General features: G+C 36.2%; 1 protein-coding gene across 1 annotated transcript in view; it reads left to right on the plus strand.

Annotated features, from left to right (window-relative positions):
* The window catches only part of LOC144958989 (uncharacterized), a 589,046-nt gene that overhangs the window by 346,882 nt on the left and 221,586 nt on the right, over window positions 1–20,578 (plus strand). Inside the window, exons 158-171 of the mRNA XM_078891292.1 lie at window positions 2–181; window positions 706–828; window positions 1,383–1,688; window positions 2,963–3,077; window positions 4,034–4,206; window positions 4,809–5,096; window positions 5,876–6,027; window positions 6,835–6,985; window positions 7,617–7,919; window positions 9,066–9,371; window positions 10,762–10,873; window positions 14,681–14,853; window positions 16,226–16,513; window positions 17,998–18,303. Of these exons, the coding sequence (XP_078747418.1) occupies window positions 2–181; window positions 706–828; window positions 1,383–1,688; window positions 2,963–3,077; window positions 4,034–4,206; window positions 4,809–5,096; window positions 5,876–6,027; window positions 6,835–6,985; window positions 7,617–7,919; window positions 9,066–9,371; window positions 10,762–10,873; window positions 14,681–14,853; window positions 16,226–16,513; window positions 17,998–18,303 (2,976 nt within the window). The remainder of the gene's footprint in view (window position 1; window positions 182–705; window positions 829–1,382; window positions 1,689–2,962; window positions 3,078–4,033; window positions 4,207–4,808; window positions 5,097–5,875; window positions 6,028–6,834; window positions 6,986–7,616; window positions 7,920–9,065; window positions 9,372–10,761; window positions 10,874–14,680; window positions 14,854–16,225; window positions 16,514–17,997; window positions 18,304–20,578) is intronic.

Here is a 20,578-nt window from a genome sequence, read left to right on the forward strand (position 1 = left end):
GATATTCCAGGTACCCCCGATGCCCCAACAGTCCCAGAGATATTCAAAGATAGAGCCACAGTCAGCTGGAAACCTCCCTCATCAGATGGTGGATCTCCCATCACTGGGTACACTCTGGAAAAACAGACTAGCTTCTCTCCCAGGTGGACAGCTGTCAACAAACAACCTATCGATGCTACAGGTAATAAAATGAATGATCATTAATAACTTAATTAAATAAATAAAATAAATAAACCCCCTTTATTAATCCCCAAGGGGAAATTTATCTTTAGGGTCTATTCTAAGGGGAGACTTGAATAACCCAAGTGTCAGCCGCAGTTCAGCGCCACAACGTGAGCTAGGGCGAGGTGACTTGCTCAAGGCCACACAACAAAGTGTGTGGTTGAACTCCGTACCTTTCAGATATGAAGCAAAGACTGTACCGCTAAGCCACGCTGCCCCCTAATTGTTAATTGTCATTTGGAGTCCTGTACTTTAGAAACAAGAACAAAAATTGAATGTAAAGACATTTAAAGCTTCAATAAATAGCACAAGACATATGTTATTTTGTTATCTATTGAAACTTTACACCTCTTTTATCTTCGTTATTACTTGGATTAAAACTTCACATCATATTTTGACTACTTATTCACCATTAGAGTTATATAAGGTTTACACATCATCATTGACACACTGTGGTAATTCATTATTGCTTTCCTTTTACAGAACTTCTTGTAGCAGACTTGGTAGCGGATAACTCTTACATGTTTAGAGTTACTGCCCATAACCTGGCAGGACCCAGTAAGCCAAGTGAACCATCTCCTAATGTTGTCGCTAAAGATCCATGGAGTGAGTGCTATTGTTGACTTTAATTTTGGATTGTCTTCTCTCTTTGTGGTTTCATATAATGAACGTGAAAATGACTCTTTTATTATGTTAATACGAAAACAAAACTATCATTAATTATCATTGAAAATGATAGGTTTGTGTTCGTGTCAAATTTGGTTTAAATGGTTTTTGGTCTGATGTTTTATATGAACAATTTATAAGTGATCTTTATTTGAATTACATTTGGATAGGTTTTGTTTTCCTTTAACTCACTCAATCCTAGAGATTTTTGCTACTTTTCAATATTGGAAAAAAAAAATGTATTAAAAATGATCATGTTTATAAGATAGTTTTATTCAAAAACCTTTAACATGTAAAAATTAAGAACTTTAGCCTATAATTTCTCTCAGAAAAATGTAATAAATGGGCATGGGGTAAAAGTAACCTGGGTAAACGACGGATATATAAAAAAAAAACAAAAACAAACAACAAAACACCCTAGTTCTAATTCTAGATCTGCTATTTTGTTATAATTGTCAACTAATAATGCTATTTTAAATTTTTTTTAAAAACAGCTGTACCTGGGAGGCCAGGAATTCCAGAAGTGGAAGGAACAGACAAAAGCTCAGCAGCTCTTCGATGGACCGTCCCAGAATCAGACGGAAACTCTCCCATCTTTAACTATGTCGTGGAATACAGACAAGAAGGTACTACCAAGTGGAAGCGTGCCAATGAGACCACTGTGGTCCCGGATGTGACTTTCAGCGTAACTGGCCTGAAAGAAGGCAAAGAGTACGAATTCCGTGTCAGCGCCGAGAACAAGGCCGGTGTTGGAGAACCATCCAAACCTTCCAAACCTGTCAAGATTGTTGAACCAATTGGTGAGTGAAATCTATAAGAGTTTAGTAATGGTAATATTTTAATCATGCATGCATTGTATGAAGACTCATTTGTCAAAAGGCTTTCTTTATGTGTTATTTTAAATAGCAATCATTAGTAGTAGTCGTAAGCCTCGCAGTCTGAATGACGCTTGCTGAGAATCAATAAGAAAATGAAAATAACTAATAATACATTAATAACATTGTAAAGCGTATGGAGCATTTCATTACATTATTTTGAAAATGGACTCTCCACGAGTCATCTATTTTAATGATGATGAGGAGGAGGATGATTAATAGTAATAATAGTAATAATAATAATAATAATAATAATAATAATAATAATAATAATAATAATAATAATAATAATAATAATAATAATAATAATAACAATAATAATAATAATAATAATAATAATAATAGTAATAATAATAATAATAATAATAATAATAATAATAATAATAATAATAATAATAATAATAATAATAATAATAATAATAATAATAATAACAATAATAATAATAAAAATAATAATAATAAAAATAATAATAATAACAATAATAATAATAAAAATAATCATCATCATCGATGAACTGGGTTCTCAAGTGAAAACTTAGGAATATATCTGGGTGGGGATCCTGACCTCCCATAGCGGGCAGGGAGGTACACACTGTGTCTTCTATCCCCATATATCTATTTTCCAACATGCTTTCTGTCTTTGTCTTGGAATGAGATTACTTGGTTTCTTTCCTGGCCCTGGTCGGGGTCCTGGCTGGGAGGGAAACAGTCAAGTGCATAGTTATTGTTTTGGGAGATGATATTTTTTTCCTTGTAAATCATCTCTGTTATGCATTGTATTATGCTTAGTTTACATATTATATTATATAATTTGTAAGCATTTGAGTGTGTGCCTCTTAGTTCGGGCCTGTGCTTGTGTCTGGATGAGACTTTTAGGTGATCTCAAACTAAGTACTTTGATAGTGTGCTCTTGGAATCTACATCTGTTTCCTATTTGAACCAATTCCCCTTTGTCTCACCTTTTCTTTTGTGCTTTAATTGTAATTCTAGAACTATTTACTATCCCATTTTCTTCCTTTTTACTGGCGCTTATATGACCTTAATGTGTTGCAAGCGCCGTAAAACCCTTAAAACATAAACAACATAGGAATATATGGAACATTTCAGACATCAACTTTTTCCACTATCTTTTATAAAAGATATTCCAATCTCGTTTCCAATCATTCATTATGTGTATTTTACTCCCAACTTTTATCCAGTGGGAGAACCCCCAGTGGTGCTGGAATCTCTCCAGGACATTTGTGTTGTAGCACCCAACGATGCCATACTGGAATGTGACCTCGATGTTGGAGAACCGGAGGCTGATATCAAATGGTGAGTTAGTCTTATCTTATCTTATCTTATCTTACTAAAGGCTTAATAGGGATTATCCTTTAAATGCCTTATACAATAGTTTATAATTACAGAATCTCATATAGCTTCTATTGTATCATTCACAGACAGTTTTACACAACTTTGAATGTCAGGAAAAATGTATCAATCGAAAAATACTATCATAGACTACTGGTAATTGAAAACTGGTCAAGATGGAATGAATCATAAATGTACAAAGTTCATAGTACAATGAAATATTAATGACAAAAATAACCATGAAAGCAACAACGATAATAAAGCATTAGCATCTGATAAATTATGATTTCACACTGTTTCAGATGTCATGCATTTTACTGGTCAACATTTACAAATCAGTCTACAAAATAATGAAATTAATGGAAACAGTTATATCCACACGGCGATTTAAAGTTTAAAAGATAAATAGATAAATAGTCATAAAGTTAATTTATTTCAAGAATATTAAGGGCTGGCTTTGGATTGAGATTTTTACAACAGCACACATTTTCTCATGTAAATTGATAACTTGAAACTGTATCCTTATGAGAAAGAAAGATTTTCAGTTGGTCAAGAAATTGTAGAGAACAAGTATATAGGAAAATGAAAGACATACCTATTTTAAAAATTGAAGCTCATTAAAATTATTTTGTTTTCTTTTTCTATTCTGTTTTTGAATTTATTTTTACTTTATTATCCTCCCCCCCCCCAATCAAGAGAAATTGAATATCTCAACATAAGATGATTTTCAAGAAAGTCATTCAAATGCTTTTTAAAAAGTATAATGTACAAATAGGAAAATAACATTAATTCGAAATAGAAATGTTGAGATCGTTTAAATCATCTTTTTTAAAAATTTGATGTATTATCATGAATGCGTTACGTTTTTAGTGAAAATAATTGTACTTTCTTTTTCTTTAAAAAAAAAATAAAAAATATAGGTTCCGTGGTAAGAAAGAGATAAAGAAGAGTGCCAAATACGAGATGAGCTATGAAGATGAAGTGGCCTCATTGGTCATTCACAAGACAGAGCCTCAGGACACGGATGTGTACACATGTGAGGCATCCAACCCTCTTGGAAAAGTAGAGACTGAAGGAAAACTCACCATTCACAGTAAGGAGACCATTTTTTGATCCCTGTCTTTTGTTATCAGCATTCCTTTCAATGCGTGGCAGAAAAGTCTACTTTACTAACAGAGTTCTAAATAACAAATTTTTAAGGAGTGCAAATTCAGAATACTCTTCATATTCTAAGTTGTATACGACTCTATCAGCAAAGTTTTACTTCAAACACGACATTGAACTACTCCACATGTTATGCTCTACACACTTGTTTTAGTTTGGATATTATTTTTTTTTAAGATTCATATCATCAAATATATGTTTTGTATTATAGAACTATAAAATTCTCTACCTGGCATTCAGATTTTTTTTAGTTGTGCTTTATGGCTCTTACATGTAATAAGGTTACAAAAGCTGCTTAACTACTTAGTTTTCAAGGAGAAAATGAAACTATGTGGTGGCAATGAAATTTATGCTAAACACTGCAAATCATTATTTGATTATTGCAAAATTACAAACTCTAAAGTAGTGTCAGGTAGTTGCTCTATATTTCTTTTATCCACTTAAAATTTTCGAAAAGTTTTACCACCGACTCAAGTTTAAATATAATTCCTGATTTCAATAATTATTAAAACTCTCATACTTTCTCTTCAGCTTTACCAACTTTGGAGTACGACAACAGACTCAAGAGTGCTCAACTCGTCAAAGCCGGCTCCACACTCGTTCTCAAAGTCAGCGTGGCGGGAATCCCATCTCCCTCCATTTCCTGGAGATGCAATGGAGAGGCCATTGAGAAATCAGACAGACTTTCCATTGAGACCAGTGTGGAATACACAGTCCTGACCATCAAAAATGCCACATTTGAGGACACTGGTGTCTACACTGTGGTGGCTGAGAATGTTGTTGGAAAGGCTGTCGCTGATTTCGAAGTTACTGTCAAAGGTAAGATTTCCAATCAAAAATAGATAAATAAATAAATAAAATATAATAGCTAGCCTTACATATACTCCCCCCCCCCCCCCCCCCAAAATAAATATCTGAAAAAAACGAAAACGAAAGCAACAGCCTTTTCTCACCTTTGCAGCCATTTTTTCCAAATGTCCTGACTTCAATATTTTGCAAATTGAAATACAACTTTAAGTAAGAGGTTTTAAAGTTTGATCATTGAGCGTAATGTACAGTGGAAAAAATCATAAGAATGTTCCTTGCTCAATTATATTTAACCAATTAACGGTATAAATGAAAATGTTTCATAGATTCATGCTTCTCATGAGAAATATCATCCCTTGCAAACTTGATATAAAAAAAAAAAGAGGTTTTATATAGCGCAATATCTACTAAACATGCTCAAAGCGCTTTACAACAGCAACATTTAACATTTAGGACGGGACATGATGCCAGTTAGGCAATATTACATTTTTTTTTTCCAGACAGAGACAACGCTGTTAACGCCCATGTACTCATTTTACACCTGAGTACGGTGAGAGAATTTGAGTAAATTGCCTTCTCCAAGGACTCAACTATGCGCTGAGTGAGGCTCGAACCCAGGACCTTCCGATCCGAAAGCGAGTGTCATACCACTGGACCACATATCCGCACATTCTTTTTCATTATTTACCCTATAACTACCCGGCAAAGATGCTTGTTGTTTGAAGTCTATAGATGTATATACACGAGAGTCAAATTTGACAGGACTTTTATAATTGCTTTCCTTATATCAGATAAACCCGGAAAACCAGAGAACCTGAAAGTCATGGAGATTCTAAAGAACAGCATAGCCATTTCATGGGAAACGCCCACCTCTATTGGAGGCTGCCCTCTCAAGGGATATTTACTGGAGAAGAGGGAAGCCAAGAGGAACACCTGGACTCAGGTTTGGAAAGAAACAGTTTGAACAATTATATTTACCCAAATTCACTATGTGCTCATTTGATAATACTCAATTTTCTTTTGGTTTATTGTTAGGCATCGAAACATTGAACAAATGTGCTGTTGTGATATTCAGATCTGGTCTGTATGTATTTAGTTTCCAATCTCCGTCCAATGTTTTTTTTTTTATTCATCGTTCAACTTTTATAAACAATTTTCTTTCCTTTTACATAGTAATAGTGATAAAGCTTTATTGTCCATAAAATGGAAAACCTTTAGTGGTTTACATTGCTTGACAAATATAATAAATATTACTAGAATTGTGTGGATCTTAGAATAATATGATCCTCATAACAAATTTACTTCACAATTCACATAGATTTCTTATATATTTTTATTCATTTAACTTTCAACATATGTTTGTTTTAACCCTCTCCTGACCACCTACAGCAAAATCGTCACCTTTGTTACGACACAATATACATATTTTCTTATTCAGATTTATTTTGTACATGACAAACTTTGAAGAATAATCTTTGTTTAATTAATAAGAAAATAAAGTTGTTTTGTAGAGAGCTTGTTTGAGTTTAAAATATTAATTTTTCTGCTTGGTAAGCCTGTCATTGTGGGAAAATACTGAAAATCATCGGTAAAGAGAGAGTTAAAAAAGCAGTGTTTTAGACCTTGGTTATCCTGGTTTCAGTGTCATGATGCAGATTGTACCATTGCTTTCTTCCCTCTGAATAAGGATGTTATTGTAGAGTAAATTTGTAGATGTTAGAATTTAATTGTCTTATTTGTATACATTCAGGTTGAGAGAGTTGATACAAACACCATGACTTACGCAGTTCAAAAACTACTGGAAGGAAAGGAGTACTTCTTCAGAGTAGCAGCAGAAAATGAAGTTGGAACAGGAGAATTTGCTGAACTGTTAGAAGGAATCGTAGCCAAGAGCCCATACGGTAAGAGTTACACATGGAGGTAGCAGCTTCTTATGGTTCCTACACTACTATGTTATGACGATCGACCCAATCAGCAAAGTCCGGTCCGCATTCGTGCACCGCCGCGAACCCGCCAGGTAGCATCGTCACAACACACCGTTCAACTAGATGCTCTGCTGTTTCGGGTTCTTGCCCAGATCGGGTACATGTAGGACAGGTGGAAATATTTATCACACAATGTTTATTAGATTGAAGCAGAATACTGTTTCAATTCATTGATGACCAGATCTAAAAAAGTAATATTAAGATAGTTGTCATAAAATCGTGAGTAATATCAATTTAATGATTATGATTATCAATGTGATGGATGTATAGATTTGAATATAAAAATGATTGGGCACCACAAATAATTGATATCGTAATCTATTATTTCTTTTTGCATTGAATCATTTAGACTGATAAAGTTTTGCATATTTTTTATTTGACAATTCATTGGACAATGACTTTGTAATAATGATACACATTTAAATTGTTACAATGATAGACGAGTAATCGGCCATAATAATCTGAGATGTAAAGAAATTTAATTTTTAAAAAAAGTCTTGAGAAATTAATCATATTTATTTCCTTCAATAACCACTGCCTAAAACAGATGCTCCTGAACCTCCCAAGAAACTTACAGTAACAGAAGTGACTAGAAACAGCATGACCTTGACCTGGGAACCTCCAGAGAGTGATGGTGGTACTCCAATCACTGGATACATCTTAGAAAAGAAATCCCCAACCACCTCACGCTGGGTACGAGTTAACAAGAGTCCTATCAGAGACACATCCTTCACTGCTGGAGACTTGGTTGAAAATGGAGAATATGAATTTAGAGTGATGGCGGAGAATATAGCTGGTCTTAGTCCACCATCCTCATCTACTGGTATTCTGGTTGCCAAGGACCCTTATAGTGAGTAGACATATTTTTTAATATTAATGTAGAAAGATACTTAGTATCTTTGTTTTTTTAAACCAAATTTTACCCGATAGAGTCGAAGAAGGAGAGGGTTTGCCTTGTGGTGGGTGATTTCCTCAGTGTCAGCTCTTCTAGGCAATCTCAGTAGAAATGTTGAATCTAGCAACAATTTTTTTTTTTAAATGATAATGCTAATTGACACTATCAAGTAGTGGTACCATGGTAGACGCTGCAACAATGATTTTCCCGGCCCACTAGGGGAGATAGAAAAAACCCCACATCACATACGTATCAGCTAGTCTGCCATCTTAAGGAAGACGACGTATGTGGCCTCTTATTACAAGCAAACATACAGTCTTTTTCCTTAAGACGGCAGTGCAGTAGAAAGAAACATTAAATAATAGTGTAAATTTGTTCTTTTGGTGACTCTCTCTCTCTCTCTCTCTCTCTCTCTCTCTCTCTCTCTCTCTCTCTCTCCTCTCTCTCTCTCCTCTCTCTCTCTCTCTCTCTCTCTCTCTCTCTCTCTCTCTCTCTCTCTCTCTCTCTCTCTCTCTCCTCTCCTCTCCCTCTCTCTCTCTCTCTCTCTCTCTCTCCCCTCTCTCTCTCTCTCTCTCTCTCTCTCTCTCTCTCCTCTCTCTCTCTCTCTCTCTCTCTCTCTCCTCTCTCTCTCTCTCTCTCTCTCTCTCTCTCTCTCCTCTCTCTCTCTCTCTCTCTCTCTCTCTCTCTCTCCTCTCTCTCTCTCTCTCTCTCTCTCTCTCTCTCTCTCTCTCTCTCTCTCTCTCTCTCTCTCTCTCTCTCTCTCTCCTCTCTCTCTCTCTCTCTCTCTCTCTCTCTCTCTCTCTCTCTCTCTCTCCTCTCTCTCTCTCTCTCTCTCTCTCTCTCTCTCTCTCTCTCTCTCTCTCTCTCTCTCTCTCCTCCTCTCTCTCTCTCTCTCTCTCTCCTCTCTCTCTCTCTCTCTCTCTCTCTCTCTCTCTCTCTCTCTCTCTCTCTCTCTCTCCTCTCTCTCTCTCTCTCTCTCTCTCTCTCTCTCTCTCTCTCTCTCTCTCTCTCTCTCTTCCCCCCTCCCCCCACCCAACACACACTCCTCCTTTTTGTAACTCAAAAACTCTCAAAATTTCAAATTGAATGTTTATCTCACAGACAAACCCGAAGCTCCAAAAACTCCAGAGGCTGTTGATGCAAACCGATCCTCCATTACACTCAAGTGGCTTCCTCCCGATAGCGATGGCGGGAACGCCATTTTCAACTACGTGGTCGAATACCGCTCTGCTGGCTCAGTACGCTGGTTGGCCGGCAGCTCTGGTGTAAAGGTGCCCGACACTAGCTTTGTGGTTAGTGGTCTTGTGGAAGGAATGGATTACGAGTTCCACGTGGCTGCTGAAAACAAGGCTGGGGTTGGACCATGGTCTCCCCCATCTGCACCTATCACTGCCAGGGAACCTATTGGTAAGATATTTACGTTACACTAACATTCATATCACTTCTCATTGCAGGAAACAAGTTGCTTTCTGGGTGGGGTTCCTGACCTCCCATAGTGGGCAGGGAGGTACTTATTTTGTCTTCTATCCCCCTATATCTTTTCCAACTAGCTTTCTGTCTTTGCCATGGAATGAGATTACTTGGTTTTGTCCTGGCCCCGACCGGATACCCTTTCTGAGAGGGAAACAGTCAAATGTATAGTTAGTTCGGGAGATAATTTTTTTTTTCCTTGTAAATCATCGCTGTTATGTAATGTGTTATGTTTTGTTTACATATATTTATATGATTTGTCAACACATTTGAGTGCTGGGTGGGGTTCCTGATCTCCCATAGTGGGCAGGAAGGTACTTGCTGTGTCTTCTATACCCCTATATCTGTTTTCCAACTTGCTTTCTGTCTTTGTCTTGGGATGAGATTACTTGGTTTTGTCCTGACCCTAGCTGGATACCCTAGCTAGGAGGGAAACAGTCAAATGTATAGTTAGAGTTTTGGGAGATGATTTTTTTTTTTTTTTGTCTTGTAAATCATCTCTCTTTTATGCACTTTATAATGTTTTGTTTACATATTATATATGATTCGTAAACATTTGAATATATCCTTCTTAGTAGGGACTTGTGCTTGTGTCTGAATGAGACTTTTAGGTGATCTAAAACTAAGTACTTTGATAGTTTGCTCTTGGAATCTACATCTGTTTTCTATTTGAACCAATTCCCCTTTGTCTTACCTTTTCTCGGGTGCTTTAATTGTAATTCTATATATTTTTACCATCCCATTTTCTTCCTTTTTACTGGCGCTGATATGACCTTAATGTGTTGCAAGCACAGTAAAACCCTTAAAAACATACAAACAAATAAGAATATGAATAATTTCTATTTGACCATGGAGATTTATCACATGAATACGACCTGTAACATTAATATCATACAAACAAATAAGAATATGAATAATTTCTATTTGACCATGGAGATTTATCACATGAATACGACCTGTAACATTAATATTATACAAACAAATAAGAATATGAATAATTTCTATTTGACCATGGAGATTTATCACATGAATACGATCTGTAACATTAATATTATACAAACAAATAAGAATATGAATAATTTCTATTTGACCATGGAGATTTATCACATGAATACGACCTGTAACATTAATATTATACAAACAAATAAGAATATGAATAATTTCTATTTGACCATGGAGATTTATCACATGAATACGATCTGTAACATTAATATTATGCAAACAAATAAGAATATGAATAATTTCTATTTGACCATGGAAATTTATCACATGAATACGACCAGTAACATTAATGTTATGCAACACTTTTTTGTTTTCTTTATTCCAGTTGGAGAAGCTCCTAGTGTACTAGAAGGATTGCCTGATTTAGCTGTCATTGAAGGTGACACCACTGTCTTGGAATGCAAAATAAGCGGAGAACCAGCCCCAGTTATCAAATGGTTAGTTCCAAATTTATATTTTTAACTATCTCCTTACCAGCCATTTTCAGGATTTTCCCCAAAACTTCACACCCAACTAATACAAACATATATATTTTTATCACTCTTGACATAATAGCAGTAAAATTCTTGCCATACATAATTTCTGTAGCAACAAGATATGAAGTGAATAGAAAAGTGCCAGAAGACAATAGAGAATAAAAATTTTTTCGCGGCGGTGGTGGGGTTTGAACCTGCGACCTTATTGGTACGACAACTCCGCCTGGCAGGTGAGAGCGTGGCTCTACCGTGTGAGCTATCCACGAACACAAAAATATTCGTTTCAAACTCAAAGTCATTACTAGATCCCTCTCTCACCCACTTCTTGAGACCGCCGATTCGTTCGTACACCACCATCGCGAATAATTTTGACCAGCAGTTAAGCTTAATAGCCAATATTCTCAACACAAACATATAACATAGAAACGATTGAGACATTGAGTATGCTCCGGTGTATGGGGTGAATTTTTAATTCAGAAAAGTGAGTGGAGCAGGCACTTATGTTGGTAACAACAAGATATGAAGTGAATAGAAAAGTGCCAGAAGACAATAGAGAATAAAAATTTTTTCGCGGCGGTGGTGGGGTTTGAACCTGCGACCTTATTGGTACGACAACTCCGCCTGGCAGGTGAGAGCGTGGCTCTACCGTGTGAGCTATCCACGAACACAAAAAATATTCGTTTCAAACTCAAAGTCATTACTAGATCCCTCTCTCACCCACTTCTTGAGACCGCCGATTCGTTCGTACACCACCATCGCGAATAATTTTGACCAGCAGTTAAGCTTAATAGCCAATATTCTCAACACAAACATATAACATAGAAACGATTGAGACATTGAGTATGCTCCGGTGTATGGGGTGAATTTTTAATTCAGAAAAGTGAGTGGAGCAGGCACTTATGTTGGTAACAACAAGATATGAAGTGAATAGAAAAGTGCCAGAAGACAATAGAGAATAAAAATTTTTTCGCGGCGGTGGTGGGGTTTGAACCTGCGACCTTATTGGTACGACAACTCCGCCTGGCAGGTGAGAGCGTGGCTCTACCGTGTGAGCTATCCACGAACACAAAAAATATTCGTTTCAAACTCAAAGTCATTACTAGATCCCTCTCTCACCCACTTCTTGAGACCGCCGATTCGTTCGTACACCACCATCGCGAATAATTTTGACCAGCAGTTAAGCTTAATAGCCAATATTCTCAACACAAACATATAACATAGAAACGATTGAGACATTGAGTATGCTCCGGTGTATGGGGTGAATTTTTAATTCAGAAAAGTGAGTGGAGCAGGCACTTATGTTGGTAACAACAAGATATGAAGTGAATAGAAAAGTGCCAGAAGACAATAGAGAATAAAAATTTTTTCGCGGCGGTGGTGGGGTTTGAACCTGCGACCTTATTGGTACGACAACTCCGCCTGGCAGGTGAGAGCGTGGCTCTACCGTGTGAGCTATCCACAACACAAAAAATATTCGTTTCAAACTCAAAGTCATTACTAGATCCCTCTCTCACCCACTTCTTGAGACCGCCGATTCGTTCGTACACCACCATCGCGAATAATTTTGACCAGCAGTTAAGCTTAATAGCCAATATTCCAACACAAAACATAAACATAGAACGATTGAGACATTGAGTATGCTCCGGTGTATGGGGTGAATTTTTAATTCAGAAAAGTGAGTGGAGCAGGCACTTATGTTGGTAACAAAGATATGAAGTGAATAGAAAAAGTGCCAAAGAAATAGAAATAAAAATTTTATTCGCGCGGTGGTGGGGTTTGAACCTGGCGACCTTATGTACGACAACTCCGCCTGGCAGGTGAGAGCGTGGCTCTGACCGTGGTGGCTATCCACAACGACAAAATATTCGTTCAAACTCAAAGTCATTACTAGATCCTCTGCTTCAACCCACTTTTGGACCGCCGATCGTTCGTACACCACCATCGCTGAATAATTGACCACAGTTAAGCTTAACTACCCAATATTTACCACATAAACATATAACTAAAACGATGAGACATTGAGTATCTCGTGTATGGGTGGAATGATTTTCAATTCAGAAAAGTGATGGAGCAGGCACTTATGTTGGTAACAACAAGATATGAAGTGAATAGAAAAGAGCAAGAAAAGAGAAATAAAATTTTTTCGCGGCGGTGGTGGGTTTGAACTGCGACCTTTTGGTACGACAACTACCGCCTGGCAGTCAGACCTGGCTCAACCTGGACTGTGGCTACCGGACATACGAAAAAAAAATTTCGTTTCAAACTCAAAGTCATTACTAGATCCCTCTCTCACCCCTTCTTGAGACCGCCGATTCGTCACATCGCGAAAACTTGACCATCGAATTAAATTTGAATACATCACAAACTAATACAATAGTCAACACAGAAATGAGTACTGATATGAATGAATTTAATAGAAAAGTAGTCGATGTATGGTATTTTTAACTACAGAATGAAGTGAAAAAAGTGGAGAAGACAATAGGTAATAAAATTTATCTGAAGGATAGAGTCCGAAGGGTGAGCAAACAATTTTTGTCGACACTCGTGGGCTTTGACGTAGCTGCTTATTTACACATCCGCTGCTGATATTGTTCTAACCTATAGAGCTTCTCCAACTTCTAAAGATTCGTTTTCCACAACTAATGTACATTAAGTTACATTTCACTACTTCTGAAGACCGAATTGTTCGTTACGGACATTCTGTCAATTGTTTGACCATCAGTAAGCAAAGCAAAGATTAAGCACAAACATGAATAATTAGAACGTTGAGGCTTGAAGACTCTGGGCAATCGGTGGAAGTTTTAATCAGAAAAATGTGAGCACTTATGTACAACAAGAAGAAAATAGAAAAGTGCAGAAACGAAAGAATAAAATTTTCCCGGTGTGGTGGAACCTGCGACTTATGTAGACAACTCCGCCTGGCAGTGAACTGCCACATTAACTTAAACAAAAAATATGTTCAAACCAAATCATAAGATCTTACATTAACATAGAAACGATTAGAGACATTTGATATTGCTGCCGGTAAATGGGTGAATTTTTAATTCAGAAAAGTGAGTGGAGCAGGCACTTATGTTGGTAACAACAAGATATGAAGTGAATAGAAAAGTGCCAGAAGACAATAGAGAATAAAAATTTTTTCGCGGCGGTGGTGGGGTTTGAACCTGCGACCTTATTGGTACGACAACTCCGCCTGGCGGAGCAAAACATGCTCTACAAACACTGTTAACTTTTATGATGTACAAGAGAAATTTGAATAAGAAAAATGTTGGTTGTATCGTAACGAATGTGACGATTTTCCTGTAGTTGGTAAGGAGAAGGTAAAAGTACAAATGTCTAATACAGAGGGAAAACTGACCAATCAGATTACAAATATTTGATACAGAGCAAGAACTGACGAATCAAATTGTGCAGTCCAGTAAGTAGTTGTAATTTGAATTAAAAAATATAAGGTTAGTCATTATGATTTTTAATTTTGCTTTGAACTGGAAAAAAAATGGAAGAAAAACAGCAGTCTACTCATACTAGGACTAGCGTCCTATCCAAAGGGTAGCCAGAAATTGCTATTGTCCGTTTCACACTCCATGGGCTCTGAAGGACTACTACTCTTTTTTTTCTTTACAACCCTGACTGCCTAGCTCCTTGACTTCATTTGGTCTACTGGTCTCTATATAAGGCTATTTAATCCTTTATGCTAAGATTGTATTTTAGCCCCAGTCTGTACTACATAAGGTAAACATCATAACTGTTTCATTTTCATATGTGCAGGTTCAAAGACAACAGAGAGATTGTGGAAGATAAACGCCATGAGACATTCTGCCAAGACTTTGTGGCATCTCTCACCATCCGAGATGTCAAAGACAAAGATGCTGGCACGTACAAGTGTGAGGCCAGCAATGATCTAGGGACTGTCACTACATCAGGCCTTTTGGAGATACAAGGTGAGGATATATCTGTCACTTTGATTTTATGTTTAGGATAAAATAGTCAAATCTGTTTACAGCCTGGGAGACCGAAGGGCTAGAGCTCAGGTGGTTGCTGGTTCAAATACGTAAGTAAGTTAGTAAGTATATAGCCTGGCACAGTGTGACTCACTGGGTGGGGTTCCGACCTCCCATAGTGGGCAGGGAGGTACTTGCTGTGTCTTTTATCCCCCTGTGTCTGTTTTTCAATTGCTTTCTGTCTTTGTCTTGGATTGAGATTACTTGGTTTTGTCCTGACCTTGACTGGGAGGGAAAAAGTAGAATGTATAGTTAAAATTTTGGGAGATGATATTTTTTTTCCTTGTAAATTATCTCTCTGTTATGTACTGTTATTTTTTATTTTTAACACATGATTTGTAACCATTTGAGTGTATTCCTCTCAGTGGGATATTGTGCTGGTGTCTGGGTGAAACTTTTAGGTGATCTCAAACTAAGTACTTTGACGGTATGCTCTTGGAATCTACATATGTTCCCTATTTGAACCAATTCCCCTTTGTCTTACCTTTTCTTGTGAGCTTTAACTGTAATTCTAGAACTTTTTACTATCCCATTTTCTTCCTTTTTACTGGCGCTAATATGACCTTAATGTGTTGCAAGCACAGTAAAACCCTTAAAAACAAACAAACAAACAATGTGACTCAGCCAGTGCTGATTCCCAATATGCCAGATTTTCCTCTGATGTCCTTGATGACCCAGTATTGATTAGGATAGGATACTGCGTCCAATTTGTATCTCGAGGAAAGTATTTTTAATGTATGATTGTTGACCAGCCTCATATAAAGAGAATTACTACCAGTCCCAGGCACACAAACTCCTAAAATACTTGTTTCTGCCCCCCCTACCCTACCCCCCCCCCCCCCCCCCCCTCTGGTTCATCCATCATTGATTTGGAAACCAGGCCTGTTAGATCTGATTGATTTTTCATTGCAATAGACTAGCAACCTATCCAAAGGGAAGCAAGCAATTTATATTGTCTGTAAACATTATAAAAACAGATTATACTCTGGCTTCACGAGCTTTGTTTTATGGGTATGAAGGACTGACCAACTAATCCGAATTTTTTACTCATAATATTTTATAATGTATTCCCAAAGAGCATAGATTTAGGATGGCCAAATGTGTATAAAATTTTAAAGACTTTTATTGTTTGTTTTCTTTTTCATTGTCTTTTTTATTATTATTATTATTGTTATTATTATTATCATTATTATTATTATTATTATTATTATTATTATTGTTATTATTATTATTAATTTGTTTATGTATGTATTTAAATTACAGACGTTGATATTTATGAGCCTATAACATTTTCCGCACTATCAACCCACAGCTCCTCCAACTCTCGATTTTGACAACAAATTTAAAGACGTCATCACGTTACACGTCGATGCTACCCTCAAAATACCTGTCAAAGTGGGAGGTATCCCCGTACCCCAGATCACCTGGTCCCACGAAGACCAGACTGTCCGAACGGGAGGACGGATCACAGTGGACACCAAGGAGGAGAGCACCACGATGACCATCAAGAAGGTCTCCAGACAGGACGATGGCTTGTATGACTTGGTTGCCAGGAATGAAGTGGGAGAAGCTACAGCCAAGTTTGACCTAGAGATACTCGGTATGGAAATTGTCATTAATGAATGATTGGTGAACATGTTAAAACATACCTGCCAACCCTTCCGCTTTTGGCGGAATTATTCCTATTTTCAAGCTTCCTTCTCCACTATTTCGCCATTGTCTCTAACATTCAGATTTTCAAGAAGAAAAAATTGGAAGGGGGGGGGGGGGGGGGGGGGTGTGTTAAAAGATGAATTTTCTTTTTAATGATTGCCAAAAGGGAGCTAAATAGGAAAATTAAATGTACTCCTTTCCCCTTCCTCATTCCATTACCTAATACATGTGATATGTAGTTTTGCCAGTTGTACCAGAATACTGTCTTTATTTTTTGGTGCCAAAGTTGGTGGTCATTTTGATACAGTTTATAGATTCCGATATTCTGATGTTCTGATTCCACTTTTGGTTGACAGGTCTGGTTAAAAGAGTATCTCTCTAATTTTCTATTTTTTATCTATTGAAAAGTGAGTTTATTTAGAAAATGTTTTAAAAGAGTAGATGCACCATATAATTCGAATATTAGACCGACTGAGTGATAGCGATTAACTAAATGTTAAGAGGTAGATAGTAAAGGACCATCAAACCGACTACAAGCGCTTCAAAGCATCGGCATAAGCGCTATATAAATGTACACTTATTATTATTATTATTATTATTATTATGATTATTATTATGATTATTATTATTATTATTATTATTATTATTATTATTATACGGAGACATAATTATTAAAATTGTTAGACTGGAGTTTTCCACCATAATTGCCTTTTTAAAAATCTAATTTTAAGAAAATGTTGCCATTTAAGGAGTTCGATGTCTGCGTTTTACTGGCTTAAATAAAAATATTGGTTAAATGTCATTTGATTTTCTCTGTTATTTTACACAAACTCTTGAAGAATAATAGTTAAACTAGAGAGTTTATTGAGTTAATGGTATCTATATTTTAAGGAGGAAAAGCAATTGTCATGTGCCCACTGTTAGTGTTGCCAAATGTCTGTAATGAGATAGGGAAAGCTAATCAAATTCCTTTTGGATATTGAACTAAGTTTTTTTTCCCCCCTGTAACTTGGATTAACTTTGAACAATGCAGTTAGTAATTTAAAAAACAAAAAAACAGAAAAAAAAACAAAACACTATTGCATGATATTGCAAAGTGTAATCTTTATGTACAAATGTAATTCATTATCATCTTTGAATAGAAGACTTAATTTTATTTGCCAAGACTATGCCTTTATATTATAAAGTGAAACAAAAACAATGATGATGCTGTTTTTTTGGGGTTTAAAAAAAATTTTTTTTTACGATAACTACTATGTTACTAGTGTGCATCTTGTGTGAGTGTGTCTATGTCAATATTGTATTGTTATAAATGTGTAACCAAATGACAAATTGCCACTTTTTTGGGGACAATAAAGATATATAATAATAATAATAATAATATTATCATGAATTGTTGGAACTTTATATTTGCTTCCTGCTCCCTTCCAGATGTTCCATCACCACCCGAGGGACCTTTAACTGCTTCTGACATCAACAAGGACAGTCTGGTCCTCACCTGGAAATCACCAAAGGACGACGGAGGATGCGACGTCACTGCGTACGTCCTAGAACGCAGGGACTCCAAGAGACCAACCTGGACAAAACTGGCCACTGTAGACGGGTCAACTCTAGTTTACAAAGTCACCAACCTGGTGGAAGGAAACTCGTATCATTTCAAGGTGGTGGCCGAGAATGAAGTCGGCCAATCACAGCCTTTGGAGACTGATCAGGCCGTTATCCCTAAGAGTCCTTTTGGTACGTCTCGTTTGAAAATTGCATGGAGCAGATTACCCGTCTTGTTCGTGGCATGATTTAAAAAAATAAAAATTTTCTGTTTTTATTTTCAAGTTATTCTTAATTAAAAGGTTTGGATTGCTATAAAGATATTGCATGTCATCCTTTAGCCATGCATGATTCGGAAGATATTCAGGTCTCCTGGTGATTAGAGAAAAAAAAGTAAGATTTATTACTTTATTTTTTTCTTTTCAACATACACTGGACACGAGAATAAATTCAAGATGAAGATTTCAGAAGCAACTAACAGAAGTGATTTTTACTCACAACTGAAGCTCAATATGATCTTAGAAACAAAACATAATGCTTGATGTGGCTTTGTGGTCTTGTTGTGTGACACACCCTGGGATCTCTAAGTCCTTAGTTCGATTCCCATTCACAGCAGCGCAAAATTGGGTTATTAGAAAATGCTCTTTACTTACATTTTCTCACCGCTCTGATGTAAAAAAAAAATAGCATAATTTGCTGGTAGCAGCGTTGTTTCTGTGGAGAAAAAAAAATATTGTATTATCGCCTTACATTGCACAATACGTCTCATCCTACATGTTCAGTGTCTCATTAAGGCTTTAAAAACTGCTGAAGATAAGAACAAAGATAAGATTTATTACAATTTCTTTCAACATGTAGTGGATTCAATTAAAAATTCAAGAGAAAGATTTAACTACCAGTCATTGATGAAATAATGGACATGATTTTGTTCACTGCATTGATGTAGCTGTTTTGCAGCTCAAAGAAATAAATAACAATAACGGAAAGGAATAAAATCTTCAATTGGATTTACAAATACAGATAATGTGGACGTTTTGGGTTTCCCCTTTGTCCACAAAAAACCTACCGTTCTTATTGCAGACTGCATGTTAACTGCCAGTGAGGATTTTTTAAAAAATGAATAGAACAGCTTCGAGTTCGTATCACTAACCGACAAAACGTGTCAAATACTTCTCTTGCCATTTGTCTGAATTTTAAGTCAATTTGTATCGATGTTTTTATTGATTTTGTTTTGGCTGAGGAAGGGTTTTGAGCCTGAAATGTTTCGTGTTTGGAGTTTCATTCTTTTTCGAAGCTGTTATTATAATATTCACTTTTGTTCATGACTTCTGGCAGCTTAGTATCACTTTGACTTGTGTTATTATATTTGTTATTTTTAATGTATAATGTAAGCATTTGAGTGTATTCCTCTTTGTTGGATTTTGTGTTTGTGTCCGGATGAGACTTATAGGTGATCTCAAACTACAGTGTAATTACATTGGTGGTATCCTCTTGGAATCTACATCTGATCCCTATTTGTTCCCAGGTCCCCTATGTCTTACTTTTTCTTGGGTGATTTAATTGTAATTCTAGAACTTTTTACTATCCCATTTTCTTCCTTTTTACTGGCGCTGATATAACCTAAATGTGTTGCAAGCGCCGTAAAACCCTTAAAAACAAACAAATACAACTACCACTGAAGCTGCGTTGGTTTCAATTCCTGTGTTATTTATCATAAAAACAGTTGTTTTTTTGTTTGTTTTTGTATTGTATGTGTTGGTTTGTTTTATGTACTGGTTACCTCTATAAGTAGTTAAGTGTTATGATATATGATATAATTTTTAAAGTGTAAAGGTAAAGATAAGTTGAACAGTGTCTCCATAAGGTTTATCATTTGTATTTGAAAGTTTTGTATGCAATGGAAAAAAATAAATATTACTTCAATTTATGCACAAAAGGTTAATGTTATGAAGTGGCTACATTATACAATTTGATTCTTCTTTTTGATCTCATAAAGTTCAAATATTATATAAACCATCTTTATACTTATTGAATCGTCATTGTAAATATTGTTTATATATTGTATTTATTATCCACTATACTGGTAGATATTCCTGAGGTTGATTTAACCTTTTAGTTTTAACATTTCAGATTAAAATGTGGTATGGCTTGATACATTTTCATGTTAGTCATGAAATATTGTATATATTAACCCCCCCCCCCCCACCCCAACCTCACGGGCGTTAGTTGTAATAAGGATCTTTTTTCATTTTTTAAAACACAGAATGCATGTACATTCTATTTGATGTATGAAATTAAAGACAAAGGTGTGCATGTTAGTTGTTGTTTAAAGATAGTGAATTGGAGCAATAATGGAGTATCACTAACAATACTTGTTTGTCCCATCGTTTTATTCTTTGTGATACTTTACTATTTTTAATCTTGGGGGCGAAGTGGCCGAGTGGTTAAGGCATTGCACTGTGACCCG

Source organism: Berghia stephanieae, chromosome 13 (genome assembly GCF_034508935.2).
Source record: "Berghia stephanieae isolate SIO BIC M18660-M18661 chromosome 13, UCSD_Bste_1.3, whole genome shotgun sequence".
Lineage (NCBI taxonomy): Eukaryota > Metazoa > Mollusca > Gastropoda > Nudibranchia > Aeolidiidae > Berghia > Berghia stephanieae.